The sequence below is a fragment of the Trichosurus vulpecula genome, chromosome 4 (genome assembly GCF_011100635.1).
Source record: "Trichosurus vulpecula isolate mTriVul1 chromosome 4, mTriVul1.pri, whole genome shotgun sequence".
Taxonomy (NCBI): domain Eukaryota; kingdom Metazoa; phylum Chordata; class Mammalia; order Diprotodontia; family Phalangeridae; genus Trichosurus; species Trichosurus vulpecula.
In genome coordinates, this window is record NC_050576.1 from 223,869,731 (window position 1) to 223,890,682 (window position 20,952).

Here is a 20,952-nt window from a genome sequence, read left to right on the forward strand (position 1 = left end):
GAAAGTGCATATTCAAAGAGCTTACATTGCAAACGGGAAATGAGTACACATATGTGATTTGTTGTTCTGTTATTTTCAGTCGTCTCTGACTCTTCGTGTACCTCCAGCTCATTTTGCAGATGAGGAAACTGAGGCAAACAGGGTTAAGTGACTTGCCCAGGGTTACACAACTAGTAAGTGTCTAATGTGGATTTGAACCAGCACTCTGTCCACTGCACTACCTAGCTGCCCCTATATAAGTGATACAGTGTAAACACAAGGAGAATAAATACTAAGTAGTTAAATCAAAGGATTTTGGGAGGGAAGGTACTAACGGCTGGGGGATCAGGAAAAGTTTATTGAAGAAAATGAGAGGATCGCTGAGGTGAGAGCTGCAGCTGGTGGCAATCATTCTGTGCCTTGAAGAGTGCCTGTGCCAGAAGTACTTGTATTGCAGGGTTCAGGAGCAAAAGCAGCATGTTTTGATAGAGAAAAGACAGGAGTTCGGAGCAGCCCTCAATGAGAATCCGTTGATCCCTACTGAGCTCTGCAGGGAGCCCTTGATCCTTGAAGGGGTGCCAGGATGATGAGTACCTCTGTGCAGGTGTAGAAAAGCCTAGAATCATGAACACCATATCCCAAGACTCCAGCTCTCAGTTCAAGATGTTCGCTGTTGCGTTGAAGCTGCTATTTCCTTATGATTCTGTGAATGAGCCAGTGACAACATGAAGCAGGTTCTCTGGTTTATGCCTGCAAACACAAGAGAGCCATAGATCTGTTGCTGACATACAACTGACACCAGTTGGCCTTGTTGCGAGCCGCCTGGTCCCACTGCGTATTTCACACTGTGGCGATGTGGCATGATATCTCTGACCTGGACACAGCCTCAGAGGCCCTGCCTCACCTTATCCTTCGTGGTCTTTCTTCTTGCCTAGCTAACAGCGTGTCTCAAATATCTTTCAGTTCCCTTTCCATGTAAGGATGACAAGCAACCATGTCCTCACCTTTGCCAACCAGGATGACTACATTTTTTTGGCATCACATGGACCAGAAGCTAGAATATTGTACAGTGGAGATGATGGAAGTGGGGCCTAGATTTTAGATGAAGTTGCAGATGATCTCCTTGGGCATGCTAGAAACCACAGCAGACATGGGTTGATGTTGGCACCTATATACTCACACAGCCCACAAGAGGACCTTTCCTCAGTATGCCTTCCTTGATAACTTCCAGGAAAGAAATGCAGAGATATCCCATTGTAAGGCAGATAACACTAGCACACAGAAGGGCTGCTAGCACAAGCTCACTCTTAATCTGGTCAGACAGGAAAGACAGCTTCAAAGGGGTTAATAATTTTATTTTATTCTAGTCTAGTCTTCTCACAAGAGGGTTGCTGATAATGGGAGTACAACTCCTACAGCATTCCCTAATCACCCTTCTTGCAGGGCCGGCAAGAAGGCAGGGCAACTACCCCCATGTCTTGATGGGGTCAGTTGAGATGGGCACAACTTGTACATTCCCCTATATCCCCTCATGCCTCAGTGGGGGTCAGTTGAGACAGGCACAACTTGTACATTCCCCTGTATCCCCTCATGCCTCAGTGGGGGCCAGTTGAGGCAAACACTGATTCCCCTCAAGTCTTGATGGGGGCCAGTCAAGGCACACACACAGCATTCCAGCTTGTGCATTCAACCCTAAGGGTTCCCTAACTCACTGGCTAGCACCCACCTGCTTTATAGGGCATCAGACAAAGAAGGCATCTTGCCAGCAATAGCTTCACAAGTTTACATCACCTCATCCCTATATCTCACTGCGCAGTCGCAGTGGATGTTTGCAATGTAAACACAAATGCATATATTATTTATCACTATATAATGCTTTGCTAGTGTGGTGGAGATGTTTTGAACCATGAGCCTGGGAAATAGAGATTGTTGTGGCCATGGATCCTGGGAAACTGAATCCTAAGAAATAATAATGAAAATCCACTTTACACACACTAAAATGCACCTTACTTACATCCATGAAAATGCACATATTCATGAAATCATGACCTGGACCCAGGGGGAACTGACCCTGTCTGGGGAGTGGCCAGCTCTAATAGTGTATCTTTGGTAGAAGAGATCTGGTTGATGTTTTTATGGGGCTGTAGTTAGGGTATCATCACTAAAACATATGAAAGAAGGAATTTGGGGTCTCTACCCTAAAAGGAATATGAACTGAGATTTCTGGGGATGACAGCAAATTATAATCCGTTAAGTATCACTGAAGTTCCTAGAAAGCTCACTCATCTCATGGAAGAAGAAAGGAAGGAAGGGAGAGAAAGAAAAGAAAATAGTGTTTGTGCTAAGCTGGGTCTTGAAGGAGGAAAGGGATTCTGTGGGTCTGAGGCTAAGAAGGAATGTATTCCAACAATAGAGGAAAACCAATGCAAAAACACAAAGGTGGGAGATGGAGTGTCATGTGTAAGAAAGGACAGTTTGGCTTGATTGTAGAGTGCATTCAATGGAGCAAGATACAATGAGACTGGAAAGATAGATTGGGGCCAGTTTGTGAAAGGCTTTAGAAGTTAAACAGAGAAGTTTATATTTTAGCCTAGAGTCAACAGAGAGCCACCTGTGTTGATTGAGTAGGCAGTGACATGATCATTCTGTGCTTAAGGAAAATCACTTTGGTAGCAATGTGGAAAATTGACAGCATCTGAGAGAGGGTTGAGGCAGGGAGTCTATTTAAGATATTGCAATAATCTATGTGAGAGTTGATGAGGGCAGGAACTCAGGAAGTAACTGTGAGTACAAAGAAGTATTTTTTTAAAGGTCTTTCAAACAAAGTTTTATTTATTAAAAGATTAGCGTTGACCATAAATCTATCCCATCAAATGTGCTTAGTAACTATCTACATTTAAATTAATTTCAATGTATATAGAATCATTAATATTTTCAGTCACTCCCAATTTTTATCATAATTTGCTGTGTGCACATTCATTCTCACTTTTCCTTTTCTCTAAAATTTCTGATCTTTAAAAAAATTTAAAACTTTGAAAATTTTATCATTTATTTTTAACATTCATTTAAAATTTTTTGAGTACTGAATTCCCTCCCACCCCTCCTCCACTTATCGAGAAGGCAAGAAGTGTTGATATTAATTATACATGTGGAACCATGCAAAACATTTCCATATTAGCTATGTTGCAAAAAAAAAAGCAAGAAAAATTTAAAAAAACTGAAAAAAATATACTTCAGTATGAATGGCTCTGTCAGTTCTCTCTCTGGAGGCAGATAACATTTTTCATCAAGGGTCATTACTGTGTCTTGGATCACTGTATTAATCAAAGTAGCTAAATCATTCACAGTCAATCATTGTACAATTTTGCTGTTACTGTGTACAATGTTCTCTTGATCTGCTCACTTCACTTTGTGTGAGTTCATATAAGTCTTCCCAGGCCTAGGAGAGAACCTTGGCTGTTGAGAAGATTGATAAGTGGAAATTGGAAATTCAAAAGGGACAGGAAGAGGAGAGAAAAAGAGGAGTGCAGTGATTAAGGTTGGAGTCTGTTGGAGAAAACCGGAGATAGGATCAAATGCACATGTGAGTGGGATAGAGAATCAACTAAGGAAGAATAAAAGGATAGCCTTGCTTCAGTGAAGGCCCAGTTAAAGTTGCATAACGTGAATTTATAATATACCCAATTAGCACAGTTCTATGACTCGTCTAGCTCTATGCAACATCACTTGAATAGAAATGAAGCAGATAATGAACATAATGTGGGGCTGAGGTGCAAAGGATGAGTGATGATAGGGCAAGAAAGCACAAGATTTGAGAGTAGAGGAAAAAGCATAACTTTGACAATTGAAGAGATATGAGAAGACACCCCCAACTTACCCCTTCATGGAGGTGAGAAGTACACAGGTATTACACGTTGCAGTTGTTTTTGGACTTTTTAATATATTGATCAGTTGCGTTGACTTTTTCCTCTCTAAAAATATTATTTGTTATATGGGATGGGCACCTTGGAGGGGGAGGAGAAGGGATACTTGGGATAATTATAATGTTAGAAACAAAATAATAATAAAAAATCTTGTAAAGAAAGAAAAGAAAGTGTAGAGTTGAATTGGCTAACTATAGGATCAAGTTTGGAGAGGAAGATAAGTGAATTCTGAGTAGGGATGATAGCTTGAGAAAGTACTGAGGAGGGGAAGGATTAGAAGTCTAAATGAGGGTGTAGAATGGATGAGACATAGGAAGAGATAGGAAGTTATGGTCTGATAGAGGAATGTTATAATTTTTCATTAGAGAAGTGAAATTCTTGTGAATAAGGGTGAAATCCCTAGAGATACTAGTTTCTAGACCCTGGGAGAAGTCCTCAACTTGATTTAATATAAGAGATATATAAATTTATGTGCATTTTTGCCAACCCCATTAAAAGTGCTGCTCACTGAAATGGATTTGTTCAGTCTGTCCTTGATGTCTCTACTTAACAGGGTTTTTTAAGTTCTTTTCTTTGCTCATCTCAACTGCTTCCCTATATGACAGCTCCCACAGTTTCAGACTGATAAATGGATGTCTCAGATGCCATATGTTTCAAGCTTTCTAGGAACTTCAGTGATATTTAGTGATCTATAACTTTCTATCATCCCCAGAAATCTCAGTTCATAGTCCTTTTAGGGTAAAGACCCCAAATTACTTCTTTTATATGTTTGTGGGTATACCCTAACTACAGACCCATAAAAATGTCAGATCTCTTCTATCAAAGACAGTGAAAGGAGGATTCCTCTACCATATAACTTTGACATGTGTTGGACTTGAGGAGATTGAAGAGTTTTACAATCTTCATTCTACAGGTGCTATGTAAATAAGATTGAATGGTGCTTAGTGGTCAATGCTTTGTCACTACACAACAACCTTCTTTTATCATTCATTTCACCATTCTTTCTTTTTGGTAAATTTTTTATTCATTTTAAACTTCAATACAAAATGAGGAGAAAAAAAAGAACATTTCCATGTACACAGCAAAACATGAGAGGATTCAATATAAAACAAATTCCAATTTCAAGAAAACCTATATAATAAATACTACATATTGTTTTCAAAGCTATTCAGCTTTTCTTTGCTTCCTTCTAGGTTTTCTTTTGTTCTATGCTATGCACTTTTTACTTTATTTTTTTCCCTCCCTCCCCCCAACCCTGCCCTAACGAAAGCTACAGTTAAATGCATACACACATATACATAGATATCTATAAAATACACATATATACACATATACACTCATACACATACTATGCATATTCCCACTTGTCATCTCTCTTTTTCTGGAGGTGGATATCCCTCATAGGTCCAAGTTTTTCCATGTTTTTTTTTTTAAATCAGCCAGCTCACCATTTCCTGCACCATACCAATATTCCAACACAATCACACCCTATTTGAAAGATTGTCTATGAAAGTTTTCCCCCAGTTTTCTGCAACCTTCTATTCTTGGCTATATTAGTTTTCTTTTTACAAGACATTTTACATTTAAAATAATTGAAATTTTTCCCATTTTACAATTCAATAATTCTCTCGCCTTATAATATAGTTTAAGCTATGATACTGCTGAATCTCCTCTGGTTTCTTTGAAATTCCTGACCTTATGTTCTTCCAAATGAACTTTGTTATTATTTTTTCTAACTCAGTAAGATAATTCTTTAAATAATTTAATTAATAATGGCATTGAATAAATAGACTAGTTAGGTAAAGTTGTCATTTTTTACTATATTGGCTATAACAATAAATATTACTTTAGTTATTTAAATCTGACTTTATTTGTATAAAAAGTGTTTTACATTTATGTTCATATAGTTCCTGTGTCTCTTTTGGCAGGTATACTTTCATGTGTTTTATACTGTCTGGTTATTTTAAATGGTCTAAAACAATACTAAATAATATTGGTGACATATAATGTAATTTTCCCATTTTTCTCTTTCGATTAACTCTGTTTTTAGCTTTAACTTTGTCTGAGATCATGATTGCTACCCCTACTCTTTTTTGCGTAATAAATTCTTCTGCAGCCCTTTATTTTATTCTTCATTTTTCATATTTCACTTTTATTTTATCTCTCATTTTTATTATATTTCCTGAAAGCAACAGATTGTCAAATTCAGATTTTTAATTTGCTGTCCATTTTCATTTTATGGGTAAATTCATCCCATTTACACTCCTAAGCTATAATTACTTGTATATTTTCCTCCTTCCTATTTTTCCTCACTATCTTTCTCATCCTATTTACCCTGTCCCTTCTCACTCCCGCCATTATTTTTCTCAATCCCCATGTCTTCTCTGTCTCAGATCTTCAGCTTTAACAGTGGCCCCGTGTTTATATCTACATCATAGGAGTTTGGAGTGTAAGAGTAGGAACTAAGTGGAAACCTTCTGGATTTATATCGTTCCCTGGCACAGAGTGTCTTTAGTACTAAAGTAAATTGTGTCTAAATAGAGCACCGATAGCCTAAGAAGCTTAATCAAAGATCTCTTTTTTCCTATTGCTTTCAAATATGGCCAAGGTATCCCCCATCCTTTTAAAAATTTTTTATGTATGCTAATTAGATTTATTATAATGTTTTCTGTTTCTTATATCCCCATAGTTATCCCAAGTATTCCTTCCATTTCCCCTCCCATAGCCCGTATGAAAAATAGTACTTTTTTAGAGAGGAAAAAAAGTCAACACAACTAATTAATACATTGAAAAAGTCTGAAAACATGTAATATCTATGGACCTCCCACCTCCAAGAAAAGGGTGTCTTACCATCTCTTGATTTGAGTCTTGCTTCATCGACTACCAGAAAGCAAAGCATAGTTATCATTTACTGATTTTGTATTCTTGTCTATACCTAAGACAAGTCCTTCAAAAATTTGAGGACATTTTGAAAAATAGCCTTATTGATTAATAAGAAGCCTCTTTATGGGAATTCATACCAGCTCAGATGAATTCCTGTTGGAAATTTTGTAGTAGTAGTAGTAATTAGAATATTATTTTAAAGTTTGGCCTCTTGGTTTTGCCTTTACCTAAAAAGCAGCATGGATTGACTAGTTTTTTACCAGATTCTCTGACTAGATTGCTAGATTTTCATATATCCTCTCTTTGGCAGTGTTCATATCACACTAATTTCCAGGTCGTAAAGTTGTTAGATAGACACTTTTAAAAATCTACAAGGCCTACAGAGAGTTTTTTCTGTATAACAGAAGCCCTGGAATTCTATCAGTATTACCCTCTAGGGCTTATTCCACCGCCCATCCATTCCTGTGATAAGTCTGATGCTGTTGGCATAACCTCTTACTAGAAAACCATCCTACAGAGTATCAACCATGAAAAAAAATGCCTTATACACAACTAAATGACAATTACGAGAGGTACCTACTTAACCATGCATGTGGCCAATAGACAACGTTGTGTCTTTGGTGAGTCTAAATCTTGTTTGTTATACAAAACGGATAACGCATGCTTTGCATAGTTTTCTAGGTTTGTCTGTTTTTATAATTAACTTTCTTGTTTACATATCTGAAAGTCACTCTTTCACACCAAACTATTTCTAGTGGCTTCAAGCTGTATATTCCTTCATTCAATCTAATTAATCTGTGAGTAGCTAATCTGGATTGCTATGTTTTTCCCTCCAGGTTTATTTTTTCATTGACTTCTCTCTCTTGAATACACTAAAATTTCAGCACCTTCCTCCTCTTAGTGTTTTAGTTACCCTTTCATGGTAGTATAGGGCATTGTGTTAACCCTAAAAATGTAATTGCCACTTCCATCCTCATCTTGAAATAATACCTATTTACATGAGGCCCCAGAAATCTAGATCAATGTAGTTGTATAGGACCTTCCATTCCAAGTAACTCAAAGCACTTTACACAGTTCTTTTATTTATTTTTCATCATTTGCCTGTAAGGATATAGGTGCTGAGTCTTTTGTTGTCTCCCTGTTTTCCAGATTGGACAAATCATTTATGCCTTTATTTTTCCCAAATGATCATGAGAACTCTGGTATTGGAACTTGGGTTCCCAGAAGATATAGGCTTCAGAGACTATGGAAAGATGGATATGTATAGTAAGGAGTTAACTTAGAGGCCCAGCAGGTGTAGTTCAGTATATATCCTATGTATGTAGCCTGCTACCTTAAGCAGTGGAGGGGGGGGGGGGGAGGAGGGTTGACATGGGGGGAAAGGCTAAGCCAGTATTGGAAAATACTGAAGGAAGGTAGTTAACTACTGAGTCTTTATGACAGTTGCTTAACTTTGTACTTGTCTAAGCCAGAATGTCAATCAGAATAATTAATAAAACTCTGCAGGAAGGTAGTTAACTCTTGAGCAAACTTGCTAGTACCTGTGGCAGGCTGTTCTCTGAACTTTAATGGAAATAATAACATCACTTCCTCATGGCATTGCTCTGAGGAAGACATTTTGTAAACCTTTAAAGCCCTGTGTAAAAATCAAACAATCAATAAACATTGATTAATCACGTATGTACCAAGCACTGGGTATACAAAAAGAGTCAAAAGATAGCCTCTGCTTTCAAGGAACTTAAAGTTTAATGGAGAAGACAACATGCAAACAAATATATGCAAAATAAGCTATATACAGGATAAATAGGAAATAATTAACAGAGCGAAGGCATTGGAATTAAGAGGGGCTGAGAAAGACTTCCAATAAAAGATGGTACAAAGAAGCCAGGGAAGTTAGTAGGTAGAGTTGAGGAGGGAGAACATTTCAGGCATAGGAAACTGTCTAGAGAGAATGCCAGAGCAGAGAGATGGAGTGTCTTGTTTGTGGAATAGTCACTGGTCTAAAGAGTACATTCTGTGGAGTGAGATGAAGTATAAGAAGACTGCATAGGTAGGAGGGGACTAGGTTATAAAAGTGAAATGAAGGAATGTCTCCTTGGCGGATGAATAGAGGATGGGTTGGAGTGGGGAGACACTTGAGGCAGGCAAACCCACCAGCAGGCTGTTGCAGTAGTCCAGGGGCCAGGTGATGAGGGCCTCCACTAGAATGGTGGTAGTGTCAGAGGAGAGAAGGGGGTATCCTCAAGAAATGCTGCAAAGGTGAAATCCATAGGCCTTGGAAACAGATCAGATTTGAGGGGTGAGAGATAGTGAGGAGTCTAGGATGACTACTAGGCTTTGATCCTTAAGGACTGGGAGGATGAGATTGTCCTCTACAGTAATAAGGAAGGGGTCTGTGGCATTGGGGGGAAGCGGAGGTAAAGGAGGTTAAGAGAGGAAGATAATGAATTCAGTTATAGACATGTTGAGTTTAAGATGCTGCCATACATCCAGTTTGAGATGTCTGAAAGGCAATTGGAAATGTGAGATTGGAGATCAGCAGAGAGTTTGGGGCAACAGGTAAATTTGAGAATCGTCAGCATAGAGACGGTAATTAAATCCTTGGGAGCAGATTAGTTATTGAGTGTTGTAAGGTGTCACCCTACTGTATCACGCTATGCTAATGGAAGCTTTTCCAAGCAGCATAAATTTCTGATGTCTAAATCCGACACAGATGATAATGCTGTGGTTCAGTATTGAACCAACTGTAAAACATATAGACAGAAAAATGAGTATCAGATACTGAACTATTATAACCCTTACCTGATATGAGTGGGTAGGTGGAAAATATCCTTTACTGCATAAACATTTGTCTTTTTCTATTTTAGAGCATAGAAGCAGCCAACAGTTTTTCATTTATTTTATTTGCCCCATTTTTCAACCCATGCCTCTTAAAATAAATGCTTCCTTGCTTACCCTAAATTTTTCCAATTTTTTTCCTCATATTCCATTTTTTTTTACCTGTGCCTCTTAAAATGGTTGCTTCCTTGTTTGCCCGACATTTTTCTTCCGTGGATGTTAAACCATTTAGTGTTTACTCATCACCAGATTTCTTGAAAGTGAGATCTACATTTCATTCATTCAGCAAGAATTTATTATGAGCCTATTAGGTACCAGGCATTACAGAGAAGCTAGAAATACAAAAACAAAACAAAACAAAACAATCCTTTACCCTCAAGGAACTTACATACACAAAGAAAAATAAATACAAAGTATATGGAAAGTAATATCCAGGGGAGAGGGCAAATGGAGAGTCAGGTTAGGTGGCACTTGGTTAAAGTCACAGGTAAAAAATGGGACAAATAAAATTAACAAGGAAAAAATTTGGAAAGAGCAACAGCTTGAAGGAGTGTGTTCTGGGCTTGTACATTCATTCCAGCACAGAGGCTGGGGGGGGGGGGGGGTGCGGGGAGGGGGGCAATCCCCTGCAAAGGTAGAAAAGTGAGAGATGTAATGTCCTCTACATAAAACAGCAGGTAAGGCCAGTTTGGCTGGAATGTCAAGTTCATGAAAGAGATTAAGGTGCAATAAGCCTAGAAAGGGAGACTGGAAAGAGATTTTGAAAGGCTTTAAATATGAAACAAAGGAAAATAACATATACTTTTATGGCAAGAGGAAACCACTGGAGATTCTTAAGGAGTAGAGTGAAACTTCTTTCTGCCCCCATTGCAAGTTTTAGGTATCCCCAGCCTGACTCTGATTTATACTGGGAGGGTACGTACTGTCTTGTTTTGCATGTACTTACACTGGTTTTTCTGACCAAATTCCTTTCCTGTTGGTCATAGGTTTCTGGCTGTCTTTTTGTGTAATTCTGGGGTAGGTGAAGGCTCTTGGTCTAGTTTCTCTTTTAATTTCTTGGTCATTATTGGTCTGGTACAATTGTTAGGTCTTTGCTGGAATACTTGTGTGTAAATAAGGCTCTTGTGTGACTCTTCACTCAATTCTCCTAACCAGAAATCTCTTTACTCTTTCTTCTTGCCAGGGTTAAAAAAGAACAGCTGGCTGCCATCTTCAAACTGATGAAGGACAACACGGAGACTTTTGGAGAGATGTCCGATGGAGATATGCAGGAACAGCTCAAGCTTTATGATATGTAGGCTCCAAAACAATGGAGCTCTCCAAGAGCTGCTGCCTTACTCTGTAACAAGACTTTGACAGTACTGTGACTGTTATTAGATTAGAAACCTTTGTTTTCAGATTTTTGTAGGTTTAAATACATATATATGCATATATATACACATATCTTTTTGCATATGCTATTTATATCTCATCTCATAGGGAGCAGTAATACTCCCCATAGAGGAAGAGGGGTGGGCAGACCCTGTTAGCCGAGTTTCCTTCCCTATTGCTTGTTGTTGAGGTTCGGACTATGTGACATAATTAGTACATATATCTTATCTTCTGACTTGAGCTAAGAAATTCCTCATGGTAGTTCCAAGATAAACATTAATAATATGGGACCAGACTAGATGGTGCGACATAGAGTAGGGCTGACTCTGTCCTAATTCATGACACAACAGTATGCTGTTTGGGGGGATTTAGGGGTGCTGAAAGATACAGTATCTTTACTATTATCATCCTTAGACCCCAGGGTTAGGGTCTAAGAATATTTTTTGAGGGGTCTGAAGTCCATTTCTTCCTAGATAGTCTAAAAGTCTATTTCAAAGACTCATCTTACTTCGTGGATCAAAATAAAGGTACTAGAAATGATGCTACAAGAGTCTGTTCTATGTTATTTCTAGTCTTTGTCCAATTCAAATGTAGGGTGCCTACAATATGCTAGGCACTGCAGAATATACAAAAGAAGCAAAAAACATGGCATCTGCCTTGGAGGAGCTCCCAATCTCCAGGGAAAGAAATGACCCCAACATAAAACAATAGAGATAACAAAATATTTAACTGACATCTATACAGGAACTCTTCTGATGGCTCATTGTGGTGTGGAAGTGACCCTTGGTTCTTGAAGGTTATTCAAGGGTGAGCTGGGGGAGGAACTCATTTTTGTGATCTAGGCACCAGTCCAGCTATGTTTGGAGAGATTCATCACTAGCATGGTTGCCGATTAATGAATTCATTAGCCATCGCAACTCTGAAAGACTATCTGCCAAGGTGTAATAATAGCTAGCATTTTTATAATACCTTAAGGTTTGCAAAGTACTTTACATATTGACAGGAGTACCCACATTGTTAAAATCACAAAACCGTTCAAGTGTGAGGGCATCCAATTTTCTAGTTAGTTGCAATGACTGCCATTTACAATTCTGGCTCGGAAACTGAAAGACGCTTTTATTCAGAATGGGATCCCTCAGGTCTGATTGCTAAACTGTCAGTCAAGTTGCAGCAATCATTTCCCAGCAACCAGTGATTCAGTCATGTCTGTATTCATGCTCCAGCGTGTTTTATTACATTTCTGTGTGCCTACTTCATGTGCAGCTTTTCCAAGTCACCTCATCTGTAACATGAAGCTACTGTTTAGTGAATTATGACTCTCATGCACTAAACTAATAAACGACTTTGAGTTCGTTTTTTCTGATAATAGATCAATGCACTTTTGCCTCACGAAAAAGCAGGCCCTTCATGGCCAAAACAGCCCTCTCAGAACTAACTCTCAAGCAAGTCTATGGTTTCAAATAAAGTATGTGGCATGTCCCATGTTGATTTTTTCCTTTCTTTTTTTCTTTAAAAACTATTATTTGTTATATAGGATGACTCTCTGGGAGTAATACTGGGAAGTAGATGAATTCTGGGAGGAATTCTCATGATGTAAAAAAATATATAAATAAAATTTTGTAAGAAGGAAAGTTGCCTGATTAAATGCCAACAAAACAGATAATGGAATGTATGAAAACAGTAAATGGAGTGTGTGAATACTTATTTAAATTTTGGGGGTTATTTTTAATTTAGTATATGTTAACAAATAGAAACATATCTGAATACAAAAACTCCTAAAACAAAAAGAGGATTGCATTTGAAACTCCTTATCTTCTTATCCTCCTGTATTTCTCTTAAAAATGATATCATAAATTCCATGTATTAACTTTCAAAGCTATCTAGTTTATCTGTGTCTCCTTAACCTTTTTTTTATTTTAAAAGATATGTTTCAAAGGCTCTTTTTTCTTTCTTGTCTTTGTCTTTTTTTTTCTTGGCATACCTATCATCACTATTGAATTTCTTCCTCTTACACTAATCCATCAATTTTTAAAAATCATAACAAACATACATAACAACCTCTTTGATATCTACACAGAAAAATATCCCTGTGCAGAGGCTGTAAATGCAAAAGAGAAATGAGACCCATGAGTAGCTAGAAGAATGTGAAGTTTGATGCTGATGTTGGATACCTGCATAAAAGACTTATTTCTGTTGATTGGGGTCAAAAGTAGAGAGAGGAGTCAAGAGAGAAATATTTGTGAATGATGAAATGGAGTCCTAGGAGTTGTGGATGTATATGGGATCTGGACCTATTACGTTCCTTAGCTTCCAGGGCTTGTAACTCTGAAGACTGTTGGGAACATACCTCCCATAAATGGAACTGTTTTACCTTCCCTGGTCTGAGCTAAGATCTACTCTAATTCCAAGATGAAGCAAGAGCAATTAAAAATAGATTCTATTGATATCTTTTGTTTTGATCTCTCTCTTAGATTTTCCCTTGTATCACTCCCCTTCCCCATTCCAAAGAGCCATCTCCTAAGGCTAGGCAAACTATATCCTGCGTGGCCTTTTTTTTTTTTTTGTATAGCCAGTAAGCTTAGGATGGTTTTTACATTTTAAAATTACATTATGTCTAGAAATAGGTGGTGGGACAGATGTAGTTGATGGGCCATGGTTTGCCAACCCCTGCTATGTAACAAAAAATTTTTTTTTTAAAACAAAAAGATGAAAAAAAATTCAACAAAATAATCAGTGCATTGAAAATATCTGATGCAAACTCATGGACTACCCACCTCTGTAAAATTATAATTTCACATTTATGTTTATATTTGTTCTTTCCATTTACATTGTAGTTACCGTATTTTTTTTCTGGCTCTGTTTACTTCATTTTGCATCAGTTCATCTAAGCATTTCCATGATTCTCTGTATTAATTATAGTAATCATTTCTTATAATAATATTCAATTAAATTCATGTAGTCCAGTTTGTTTATCCTAGTTCGTGGCCATCAACTTCTCCCTCCCCTCTCCCCCCAAGGTCTTTGCTACCACAAAAAAGTACAGGTACAAAAATGGAGTCTTTCTTGTCTCGAGGTATGTGCCCAGCAGCGGAATCTCTGGGTTGAAAGGTGTGGTCATTTTAGTCACTTTACACAATTCCAAAATATTTTCCATAATAGTTGTACTTATAGCTCCATCAACAATGCATTCATGTGCCAGTCTTTCTACAATCTCTCTGACATTGATTATTCCCATCTTTTCCAATTTTTTGGGTGTGAGGTAAAACTTCAGGGTTATTTTGATTTGCACTTTTCTTGTTATTAGTGATTTAGGGCATTTTTATATGGTTCTTTATAACACGAAATTCTTCTTTTGAGAACTGTTCACTCATATTTGACCATTTGTCTCTTGGGGGAAGCTTATTTGCATTCTTTGGCATATTCTAATTAGTGCCACTCTGGTTTCTCTTTGCTATTTTGCTTTAATGGATGCCTTTACTCAATATTCGCTATTTGTGATGATCTTTTGTGTAACTAGCATTGGTAGGAAGAGGGTAAGTTGAAGCATATAACCTAAGGGTTATATGCTTCCACATTTAGAGCAATCAGGGACATGGCTTTTGTTCTGAACCTATTGTAAGCCTAGACTAGGGATAGCTGATGGGTGGAAGACAGGTTAATACCTATCTTAGCCCTATACCTCTCTTAGAGACTGTAGGGAAGAGGGTGGTCCCGAAATCTGTTTGTCTCTCCTCCCAGGTAGGCTGCTAGTGCAGGCATAGTTCTCCAACTGTGATAAATAGTTCAGACTTCAGATCATATCTATGCCATTCATAAACATGTTTTGGAAAGACACAATCTATATTTTAAAATCCACACTCACATATAGATCTTAAGCATAGTCAAGCAAACCACTACCACCCCTAATTGACTATATCTTAAAATTGTGTTTTTACTTAAACTTTCACTTTGAGTTCTCCATATAACAATTGGCTTTTTATATATCACTAATGGAGCCTGGGGTTGTCTGGGCATGCCCAGTTTGCCTAACATGTAGTCATCCTGAGGGGCCTTTGGAGCATATCTGGATTGTCCAGCATGGAGGCTTCTGAGTCCCCTCCCTCACAGATCAGTGTAGTCTCCTTTGACTGGCTGCCTGTATCTGATGAGATTGAACCTGTTGTCCTCTCTTTTTCCACTGCTCTCTCTGCTGTTTTCCTTTTCAGCCACCCTGATCTGCTGTGTCCAGAGGGTGCCCAGCATGGGTGCCATGAACTATACCAGTGAGCGGAAAAAGTCTTCCATACCCTGCTCTCCTTTTTTTTACCTTGGCTCTGGGAAATGGATCTGGGGGTGTTTGTTTCTCTTCTGTGTTGCTTGTTCTCTTCAGTTTTCAGGTGCCCGAGATGATCCCCATGGGACTCAGCAGTACAAGCCATGGCAACTATGGAGCCAGTATTGTTGGTGGGATGGCGCAACTCAACATGGAAGCCCTGAGAAGTCAAGGTACTCGGGATTCAAGCCCAAGGGGAGTTTTGCACTTGGAACTGGGTTTGTACTCTACAGGAAATGAGCTAAGCCATGAACCTAATCACTTTTCACTTCCCAGAGACTGAGGTGGTGCAAAGGGGTGTGTGTGTGTGTGTGTGTGAGAGAGAGAGAGAGGGGGGCCTCAAGTATGCAGGGATTATGCCTCCCATGTGTTTGGGGGAGTAAATTTGTATATTTTTGATTACATCTTCTGCAGTAAATATTTCTGTGCAAAAATAAATCCAGTTGTTAGTGGTTAAGAGAACCCGGGTACAGGAGACCCTCCCTACATTTGGGGGAACACAATTGGTGGGAGCTGGAGCTAATAGCAGAGTACCCTGGGAAAGTGGTCAAATTATCTACCTGGCCTTTAGATGGTAGGGGCCAGGGTAGTCTGTGCTATACTAACAAATGCCAACAGGGAAAAGATAAATAATTGAAATTCCATTCAAAATAACATAATGGTCTCAGTAGGCAAGATCAGTGCTGAAAACTCATGGTGACAACTTTGTGAAATGTAACTCCTCCATCCCTATGCTTTGCCTAAAAGAATACTGGACAATTTGGGGACTGGAGCAGGATTGGAAGGTCTAACAAAGTTTGGATCTAGCTAGAGAAGAAAGGATTGGGATGGCTCTTGTTCTTTCTTAGTAGCAGTGGCTACAGCAGCTGAGATGGCAAAAAAGTGGCAGGAAATCATACAGTGGTGGTGGTGGCCTTGGTAGTGGTTGCAGTAGCTGTATGGTTTTCCCCTAGGCACAGGAGCAGGAGAAAAAGGGAAGGCAAGGAGATTATTGGAGGGGTATAGAAACTGCTTAATCACGGCAGCTCATCTGTGTGGCTGAATCTTCTTTCAGGTTACAGATACTTTACAGAGGAACTGGCCATTCTTCATAAAATTACTTCTTCACTTGGACTTGTGTATTCACAAACAGACCCATTGTAGTTAGCTATTTTCTTTTTATTGACTTGTATTTCCTCTTTATAAAAGTTAGTGAGCCAAAATACGTATTTGTGTGGGTGCTTTTTGCTGCATTCTAAGAGTGAAGGGGGTGCATTTGATTGAGTAATTCAGAGGGAATATAAAGATTATCAAGCTACAGTTTAGGTTTATGAATCATTCTGTAACTCTCCTAACAAGCAGAACCTTAAAACCTGAATTCAGATATTTAGTTTGATTTCCTATAGAGGACTGATTTTATTGTAATTAGGAGTATAGTTGAGAGCAAGACCACAAGCCTGGGGCTACCCCTAAACCTCTCCTGCTCTGACCTTGAAGGACTGAGGAAGAAAGAAGGGGAGTAAGAAATTAAAGTCCTGCCGTTTAGCCAGTAGGAGGGGTCTATGAGGATTTGAAACCAGCCCTTCTTCCTTAAAGGGAGTGGAGAGGTATGTTGGGAATCAAGATGGGCTCTTAGCACTTATTCAACCAAGTGCCCTTGAAGAGTTTGGCCTTTGTTTCCTCGATTAAAGTAGGAGTCCTTGATGACTCCTTGCCTCAAGGGAAAGCCTAGTTTACATGGATTTGACATGTTTGTAATGTCAGAGGCTTTTAGACCATGTGGGTTTAAGTCACATTTTTGTGACGATTTTAGGTCACGTGGGTCCTAAGGGAAGTTGCTAAGACCAGAGCCAATAGTAAGAGCTTAAGTTCTGGTCACTCAGATGATGTTTGATGATGGCCGAAGAGTGCATAAAAAGGGAAGACAGGGCTATTTGCTTAGGGCTCTCACTCTTGGTGGTGTGCTAATGTGGAGACTCTAGGCAGCTGTAGTTAAGAGCCCTCCAGCTGGTAAACCTGGATGTTGGGACTTTGTTAAACTCTGGTAACGATGCATTGAGATTTGAATCAGACAAGGTCTGTCTGTTGATGTTTGTAATGTAATTTGTATTTGCTCTGAAGTTCAGGGTGCTGGCTTCTCCCCCTGAACTAAGTGAATGATATTTGTATGCTGGATTAAGGTAAGATTGTTAACCCCTTAACATTGCTTTCCTTAGTAAAGCAGATCAAAAGAACCTGGGTTTGCAGCATTCTGTGAGCTAGTTGTTGTTGGTTTTACACCCCCCACAGCAGTGGCTAGCCGGATTGTTGAAACAAGGGTGGAGCAGGTTTTTAGTCAGCCTAACCTTTGTTCTCCATGAGACCTAGTGTTAAAATAGCTATACAACGTATATACATATACATGTATGTATATACATACATACATGTATATGTATATATATATATAAACTATCTGAGTCCCCCTCTCAAGACATAGAGAAATTGTATTAATTTGATTATAAAACACTCATTACAGAAATAAAAATAGACATTAAATAATTAGTAAAGTATTAATTGCTCATGGGTAGGTAGACAATACCATCTAAATTAACTGACTTATTCAATGCCATAGCAAACTGCAAAGAGATTATTTTAGAAATCTAAAAAACCAAAACTAAACAAAAATTCATCTTGCAGAAAAAAAAAGGTCAAGAATACTTTTTTTAATGATGAAGTGTGGGGAAGGAAAAGGACCAATAACAGTACCAATCTCAAACTATATTACAAAGTAGTCATCACTAAATCTATTTGATACTAATCAAAAATAGAAAAATCAATCAGTGGAAAAGTTAAGAATCAAATGAAAAAAAAAGCACATTGATCAATAAACCCAAAGACCCCAACTAAAGGGACAACAAAATGCTGGGAAAATGTCATTTGAGACTGGCAGAAATTGTTTAGACCAACATCTTACATCATATACCACAATGAGCTACAAATAGATATATGAGTGAGACAGAAAAGGTAACCTACAAAACAAATTAGAGAATCAAAGAAGGCAACACTTTTTGTAGCTCTGGATAAAAGAAGAATTTATGACAAAACAAGGAATAGAAAGGATCATAGGAGAGAAAATGGCTACTATTATTAGTTAACATTTGTATAGCAAATGTACCAGACGCTGTACTAAGATTTTATGTATTTTATCTTTTAGTCCTCACAGTAGCCCTGCAAGGCATGTGCTTATACCCATTTTATAGGTGAGGAAACTGAGGCAAGCGGAGGCTAAGTTAAGTTGCCTAGGGTCACACAGATAGTAAGTGTCTAAGGCTGGGTTTGAACTTGGGTCTTCCTAATTCCAGGCCCAGCACACTGTGCATTGCACCACATTTTGTACAAAGAAAGTTGGTGCAGTTCAAATTAGAGGAGAAACAGTTAATGAGAAAAAAAATTTATTGCATGTTTCTATGATAAAGCTGTATTCTCCAGAATACGTGGGGAACTGATCCAAGTATATAATAAAAAGATATGTTAGCCCAACAGATAAGTGGTCATGAACAGGAGTTGGGACCCAAATAACATTTTGGGTAAATTAGATATGCTAGACCTCTGGCAATTATTAAATAGAAATAGAAAGAACTATATTTTTTTTAAGCTATGCTTAATGTAATGAGTGTAATGAGTGGCATAAAAAGTAACAGACAAATGCAGAAAAACAGTGATATTAAACATATCTTTTATTGACCATAAGCAATATAATTTTATTAAATAAAGGTCTAAGAAAGATTTAAAATTAATTGGAAAATAAATAACTTATTCTTAAAGAATTAGTGTGTCCAAGAAAAATAATAGAAATAATGAATATAGTAGAAAAATAGATAATTCCATTAAAGATAATGACAGCAGCAAGATAGCCCAAATTTGTGGGATGCAGCCAAAGTAATTCTTAGGAGAAAATTCATATTCATATCTTTAAACACTTTTGTCAGTGTAAGAGAGAAAGAAGAGATGAATGAATTGGGCATGCAACTTAAAAAAACAATCTGCAAAACCCAGTTGATATCATGTAGTCAGTGATAGGCCTAGAGTTCTGTGGTCGACATTTTAATTTGCAGTGTATAAGCAATACATCTGAACTCATTCCCACTATATATACACTATAGCAGAGGTCCACCATCTGTAGGCCTTTGCTTCCACTCTGTTTTGGTCCTCAAAGGCCGTTCTAAAACACTCTAAAAGTTTGTATCTTTTATCTGCTGCTTGCTCTGTGGGACGGAACTCTGGAAGAATGCTGCCCTGGCGGTGATAGCAATAGTAACTAACACATACATGGTACCTACTATGTGCTACCCATGGTGCTAAGAGCTTTACAAATATTATCTTATTATCTCACAACAACCCTGGAAAGTAGGTGCTATTATGATCCCTATTTTTACAGTTGAGGAAACTGAGACAAACAGAGCTTACGTGACTTGCCCACGGTCACACGGCTCATTAGAGTCTGAGGCCACAGGTGAACTCAGGTCTTTCTTGCTTCAAGTTTTGTGTTCTATCCATTGTGACACCTGGCTACCTTCAAAAAAAAATGTGTCTATTATGCATCTGCTACAGTGGATAGAGTGCTAGGCCTGGGGTCAGGAAGACATCTTTGTGAGTTCAAATTCTCCCTCAGACATGTACTAGCTGTGAGACCCTGGGCAAGTTGCTTAACTCTGTTTGCTTCAATTCCTCATCTGTTAAAGGAGCTGGAGGAGCAAATGGCAAACCACTCCAAATTTTTGCCAAGAAAACTCTAAATGGGGTCACAAAGAGTCAGAGGTGACTGAAACAACTGAACCTCAACAACATGTGCTAGTCACTGTGCTTCACAAATATCTCATTTGGTCCTCACAACTCTGGAAATTAGGTGTTATTTATTATCCCCAGTATACAATTGAGGAAACTGAGGCAGACAGATTAAGTGACTTGCCCAGGGTCACACAACTAATAAGTTTCTGAGACATTATTTGAACTCAGGTCTTCCTGACTCCAGGCCCAGTATTCTATCAACTGTGCCCCCTGGGCTCTTTCACTGGCTGGTAGGAGTGTTGGGCCCCTGGATATGGTGTGGGTCTTTCTTGATATCATCTGCCCCTGAACTTCTCTTCTGCCTTGTCCCCTGGTCCTGACTTCTCAATGAAGCCCTGGTCATTCCCTTGTTTTGAGTACTCAGTGCCTGTTTCTGGGCTATTGTCATCCTTTCCATGTGAGAGAAATGATTATTTCTCACTTGAAATTACTAATTACTGAATCAGGACCAAGATTTTTCCCCTTTTCTACTTCCTCATTCAGAAACCAACCCCTGCAGTTTACTCAGATCTATTCGAAAGATAGGTGAATTGATAGATTCTGGCCTATTATGTTTAGGTCCAGGAAAATATGGATTCTCCCTTTTGTCAGCTGGTGATACAGATATAGATAATTTTCTTTGATCAAGACTGAGTGATCAAAGTCCCTACCCCAGACCGTCATTAGAATAGGTCCACCTCTCATTATAATATTCATTCTATCATTAATTGTTAACTAATCAGAGTTGATTTTTGCCCTCAGGAATACCCACTCTTTCAAGGGCATATAAGCACTGAGTGGGTTCCATGAGGGGTATGAGAGAGATGGACAAATGACCATCCTTTTATTAATGAGATGCTA

General features: G+C 38.4%; 1 protein-coding gene across 2 annotated transcripts in view; it reads left to right on the forward strand.

Annotated features, from left to right (window-relative positions):
• Positions 1-12,343, forward strand: part of MXRA7 (matrix remodeling associated 7) — a 37,873-nt gene extending 25,530 nt beyond the window's left edge. Inside the window, exon 4 of one of the 2 annotated variants that reach the window (XM_036753163.1) lies at positions 10,807-12,343. In XM_036753163.1, coding sequence (XP_036609058.1) covers positions 10,807-10,921 — 115 coding nt within the window. In that variant the 3' untranslated portion in view covers positions 10,922-12,343. The remainder of the gene's footprint in view (positions 1-10,806) is intronic. The other variant, XM_036753164.1, reaches the window with a different exon arrangement.
• The last annotated feature ends 8,609 nt before the right edge of the window (positions 12,344-20,952 follow it).